The sequence below is a fragment of the Branchiostoma belcheri genome, unplaced genomic scaffold (genome assembly GCF_001625305.1).
Source record: "Branchiostoma belcheri isolate BF01 breed outbred unplaced genomic scaffold, Haploidv18h27 scaffold44, whole genome shotgun sequence".
In the NCBI taxonomy this organism is placed as follows: domain Eukaryota; kingdom Metazoa; phylum Chordata; class Leptocardii; order Amphioxiformes; family Branchiostomatidae; genus Branchiostoma; species Branchiostoma belcheri.
Genome location: NW_017804065.1, coordinates 1,419,821 through 1,426,022, shown reverse-complemented (window position 1 = coordinate 1,426,022; position 6,202 = coordinate 1,419,821). Strand labels below are relative to the sequence as shown.

The window sequence follows — 6,202 nt, the reverse complement described above, 5'->3', positions numbered from 1 at the left end:
TAAGGCTGTATGGAAACGTTTAACACTGGTAAGTCTTAGTGCCATCTTAAAGCTTGCCAAATGTAGGGGATGGCATTGGCAGCATCTTTTACCTTTCCTCTTTATACTTTTCTCTTTATGCTTTCCTCTGTAGTACCAATTACAGTGCTAACTTTGAGCTTTTTCCCACTCACAGTTCAGACAAGGACAGCAGCCCACATGGCTAGACCTGACATGCAGCTGCAGAGGTTCACAGTTCAGACAACAATGGTAGCTCACAGGACAATTCAGGTTGCGCTGACAGACTTCTCACACAAAAATGCTGTAACAGTGTTTCCATGACAAGAAGCTGTGTTGAGAACGACCTAGTTTATATAGAACAGTACAGTTTCTGTGACAGACTTGTCATGATGCTGCTTATCTAATGTCCTTGATTTTGCAACTGTCTCAGACTGCTGTTTCTATGGCAACCCATGTTATGCTGTGTGTTTCCATGACTACTGAGAAGTCCACAGTATTCCATGACAACCCTACTTGCATGTTCCCATGATGCACTGGTGTGTCAGTGTTTCTCGGTGACGACCCTGCTCCAGTCTGGCCAGAACAGTTCCCTCATCCTGATGCAGTAGTTCGCCAGGTTAATATACTCACCTAAACAAACAAAATCACATTTACCTGCATGCGCAAACTGTATACACAAACAAAGGCAATACATGTACGTAAAACAGCAAATTTTAAGTCATGGTATATGTGGTTTTAGAGTTACTCTTTTGTTATTTTTCCATTTTGTATATCAATACATGCATAACTACTATGAATATGGACACATACACAACCAAGGAAATTGCCTTTAATAAACAACTTTATTTATTTATTTATTTATTTATTCAAGCTTTACCACAAGTGGAAGGGAAGGGAGAAACAGGTGGAGACCACCTTTACAGGCTCCCTCCCCAAAGACATAAATGACATTACAATCAATCATAGTTAAAACTAATTAAACATATTACACAACATCGTAAGTAGACAATAATAACAATATATACATGTATAATTGCACAATTTCATAATAGCTAGATCTCTGCACATGTACATCCGGCCGTGGAAGTGCCCCATGTCTACCGTGGCCTTATTGCCAGACATGTGGCACACCGACAAGCAGACGTCCACGTGCAGAGATTGTCAGTAACAAAATGATCATTAAATCTCTTGGTCAGCGATTTGACAAGACCCCGTTTGAATGTTAAAAGCTCGGACTGCCCCGAAGCGACAGCCCCCATGTTCCTCACCCTTAACCAGAGCCTCTGCCCGGGTGCCTGGAAGGGTCCACATGATCTGAGCGAGCACTCCGAACAACGAGCAGTCTGCCTCGCAGGGTCGCTCCCCCAGGATAAAGGACTGGTCACCTGGAAAACAGGCACCAGTCAGGAGACAGGCCAACTATCCTCACGATAAACTGTACAGGATAGCAACCAACTTTACTGATTACTAACATCACAACAGTTTCTGGATCATGGGACATAAAACTGTTACCTTAATGGTAATGCTGTGAGAATGGTGACCATCTTCCCAAATAATAGACTGCAGTTTCCTATTCCTATAACTACCTAATACCTCTGACAGTGCCTTGATATCCTCCTACATAATCCTAGTACTGTAGGAGTAATTCCTGTAACTAATTTATACCTAGTAAGTCTGACAGAGCCTTGAGATCCTCCTCCATAATCCTGTACAGCTCCTCCCTGCTGTTCTTGCCGATGCCGTGAGCGTACATCTCCCGTAATATGATCCCCGCCATCATCCATGGCACCACAAACTTCAGGACACCGTCATAAGGCAGCTCTGCTCGAGTCTGGTCCACATGGTCAACCCACCTGCAGTACGCCACTGTCCTGAAAGGAGGCATTTGTGTACCATGTCAGCAGGTCTGCCAATAAAGGCTGTTCCTCTGTTAATCAACAAGGACACAGCTCAGTAAGCAAAAGGACATCTGCAGGCATATACATACTCATGCTGCAGCTGCCCAATGATGGTGATGATACATAGTATTACATAATACAAGAATTACAGTACAGATGTAAGAAATTCAAGTCCAAACAAAAGCATAAACATGTAGCAAACAAAGCACAGCAAACACAAAGATTGACAATGTTAACTGAAATTTCCATCACGAATGTACTTGTCCATATGCATATTTGGCACATCAATGAGCCCAAATATGGGAGATTAGTATGATCATAGTTCTCCATTGATAACAATTCTCTGATTACAGATTTTCAGTATGGACCTTTTCCTACACAGGAAAGTGTACTTTGTGCTGTAACATTACATGATATTTCATACCAATTTCAGCATGTTGTAAGGTCATTGTGCCCACACCATGTTTGTCTACCTTTGGCAGCACACAGGGTAGACACTACAGCCTGCAGTAGAGATGTGCAGCAAAACATGTCAAGTAAAATAAACAGAAAAAAGAATCTTGTAAGCAAACACATACAAAGCTGCAACAAAGGAAGTCAAAATCTCTTAAATCTGGTTTGTGACAACACATCATTTCTAACTCTGTAACTCTTGACTCATCTAAACCCAATTTTGACATAAAAACCCAATTTTGAGGAAAGCAAAATGAAATACTTGCTGTAAGAACACAGCAGCACACATATATTGGCACGTTGTTATGTCAGGGATAGTAATGAGTTTCTTTGTTTGTATGTTTGTTTGTTTGTTTGTATGTTTGTTGTAACCAAGACAACCAGACCAGTATAGACTCTCCTCCACCAGGGACACGACGGCACGAGACATGGCCTTCTGCTGGCTGGTCACATGACCACTCATGCCGTTCACCTCGATGTGGAAGGTTTCGGAGAGGAACATGATGGAGAAGGTCGCGTCCTCCACACGCCGCTGGTTAAACTGGATCCACGGCATCTTACCCTTGCTAGACAAGGGACTGTCCAGTATTGTCTGGGGGAGGGAACAAATGGAGATCTATTAGTGCCCTGTTAACATAACCATTTCCTTACACATATGTATCATCCTGAAGGTAATGTAACTACGGGATGAACTTAAACATGTTTTTGAAAAATGACCAAGAAGGATGCCTGAAATTCCTGAGAATGAAATTTACTCTGTCATGCTAAGTTCTGCTGAAACCATCACTGTCATAGGGAGGGACACTAGGTACATAAGTGAGAAACAATTCTTGTCTGGGTAAGTCTCTGTTTGACTCACCATGTCAGCAATGTTGTGAGAGGCCTTACCATATAAGGAATGTTGTGCATGCGCAGATAGGTCTCTAGTTTGAGGCAGAAGGGTGACAGACTGGGGATGTGCTTGGCTCTCTGGAACTGATGTAGAACTACTGTGTCTTCTGGATACACCGTGTTTTTCTGTCTGCATAAGAAAATATAACACATACAAAAATATCTGCATGAAAGTCCCTCTGTGTTGGTAGTTGAACTGTAGACTGAGATTCCTACATGGTCCTGGCAAAAGCAAAATTGTCATTATATGTTGGCAACACACATTTGTAGAAATAATTTCAAGGAATGTTATCATTTCATGACTGGTCTTCTCATTTTAAAAATGTACCAGTCCCTCAGTTAAGAAATTCAACTAGAAAGTCACAATGGAGATTAAAATACTTCATTTCAACATAAGGCCAACTACCCTACTGAAGTGTAATATTGGCTTTAATATGCTACCATTCATGAAAATCATGTTATAACGTTATATAATGATTCACTGATTGATTCAAATATTGAGAAAATGATTGACAGCTCCATGTAGCTGTGAATACTAAACGTGACGTTGGCCGTTTGCCCATATAAGGTAAGTATTTATCAGCCCTACCATAAACTACTCACATGTCCACAGAGACATAAATCGATCAATGAGAGGTCAGGACGTCGTGCTAAAGCTGCGTTTGTGTAGCAAATCTAATCTACTTTATTCTAATTCATAGACCTCGGATTACACTTTCTATTTACTGTTGTCCTAATCATGATGATATTACGTTAGGCCGTATTATGTTACTTCCATAACAAAAACAATGTTGTGTAACCTTCTATAAACCTTACATGATATCCCAACAGCACCCTGGTGCGTGTCGAAGCTCACCTGAATTTTTCCCAGATTCTGCTGACGAACACTATGGAAGCAGACGCCAGGGCAGCTCCTCCCAGCAAGCACAGGGCCGTGCTTTTCCAGGAGTTCCCCTCGGAAGGGGGAGGCAGGCAGAAAAAACAGTTGCAGTTCGCCATGTTGGAGCGCGGGGCATGACGGGTGACTTTCCCTTTCACCACCTGCGCCCCGATTCCCGGAAGACCACGCCTATTTCTGATATCGGTGCTGTTTGTTATAAAGTCGATGGGGGTCGTTCTTAAGCTTTCTGTCAATAATCAACCTGCATAGTCACGCCTTGAAAGTTCCGTCAGGTTCAAGAAGATTTACGTACGCAAGTAAGCTGATCTTGTTTTGTCCTCAGCACCAAGGTCGGCGACCTCCCCCTACTGAAACGTCTATTCTATGATGCTATGTGTTAAAACGCCGATAGAAGGGGTTCTTTTTCTCAGACGTAATCTAGTGCCATGACCATCTTTGAAAATTCTGTGAAGTTTCGGCAGATTTTTCCCCGTCAGTGAGCCGGACAGTGGCACGTGGCAGTTCAGCACCAAGGACGGTGACCTTCTAGTTCAGCACCAAGGACAGCGACCTTCCCGCTCCCCACCGTACGGACGTCGGTACGGGTGCCGCTTGCGTCATCGCTGCTCCTGATCAAACGTCGCGTAAAGCAGCTGTCTACAGCACAAACGGTCTCCCGCGGGCACGCGCTGATCGGTCTGATTCACGCGCTGGCCTCATGTAATCCACGTGATCCACAGAAACGCACGCGTTCCTCACCACAAGTCACCGCCGTCTTGTTTCTGACTTGACACCGCGAACAGACTGATAAGGAAGCAGTTTGTTCCAGAAAATAAGGCTTCCAGATACTAGAATAATTGGGGCATGCTGTCATAATTCAACGATATCGATGCTATGGTATTTTGGATGGACTTTTCGCAGCTGCATAGTTGATCAAATCTCACTGGCAACAGCTACGCAGCGAGAAAGCTGTCCCCGATTTTTCTCAAATCACTAACGAGTATGTAGTGCCTTTTAAACAAAGCAACTAAAATTCAAAGTTACATACAATACTATACTCTTAAACTCTAATAAGTCACTCAAATGTTCCTTCAGTCACTTAATACATATTTGACAGTAGCAGCAAGGCTACTAAACATCATCATTCATATCCACAGAATCCGTGGAAGGCCGATTGACAGAAACAGGTCGATCCGAACGAAGGCAGCAGAACCTGGCATTGAACTCTGTAGACCCCAGCCTGCCGGCACCCAGGCAGGCCCAACACGGCCTTGTAGATCTCAGACTTTGCCTTCACACGAATCGACCCTAGCTCGGATAGCGTGACTTCAGTAATGAGATTGTCCTTGGCGCCTGCTACAATAAGAACTAGAAAGGCCAATATTTGCTTTGGAGCAAATACAGCGATGGGTTCACCACATTTTACCACATGGCAGGGAAAGAATGAGAAACACAAGGGAAAACAATGATTTACATTGATATAACTATAATATGAAGTAACATACAACTAAAACAACAGTTGGATAGCTATTCCCTACTTCATTGGTTAGGATTTTTAATTGCATAATGCAAACTGTTGATTTTCAAAATAAAAAAAAACGTTCATGCCCCGCATTCCAATGCTGGAGCAGAAAAGCTTGAAATACCTACCAAAACACTTGAATAAAGACATACTGTCAGTATGGAAATGCTCCTTGCAGGTGTTAATCAAGTTAAATCCCAACAGCCAATCAGCAAGAAATGCTCTGTGCAGGTGGAAATGCTCTGTGCAGGTGTTAATCAAGTTAAATCCCAACAGCCAATCAGCAAGAAGTATAGAGGAAAGCTGCATACCTATTGGTTGATGCCCTGCATTCCAATTGTGATGACTCATGCCCAGACGTGGTAAACACGGCACACTAACACAGTAATACATTTGCGATAACACAGCCAAAAAACTCAAATAAAACCATTCACACAATATGAAATAATAATCTTCTTTTCTTTGCCTTTAGATATCCGACTTGTGGGTGGAAATTCCTCCAAATGAAGGCAGAGTGGAGGTAGTATCACAAAAATTTAAAAACGCCTAGGGGTATTT

The 6,202-nt window shown here is 42.7% G+C and overlaps 1 protein-coding gene across 1 annotated transcript; it reads right to left on the bottom strand.

The window, feature by feature from the left end:
* Positions 1-520: 520 nt before the first annotated feature.
* On the bottom strand, positions 521-4,286 carry LOC109478573 (failed axon connections homolog). The gene is made up of 6 exons (XM_019780222.1): positions 4,099-4,286; positions 3,240-3,372; positions 2,738-2,943; positions 1,666-1,871; positions 1,269-1,385; positions 521-630 (listed from the first exon to the last, which is right to left on the bottom strand). The coding sequence occupies exons 1-6, from the start codon at positions 4,239-4,241 to the stop codon at positions 542-544; spliced, it is 894 nt and encodes a 297-aa protein (XP_019635781.1). The 5' UTR covers positions 4,242-4,286; the 3' UTR covers positions 521-541.
* Positions 4,287-6,202: the final 1,916 nt, after the last annotated feature.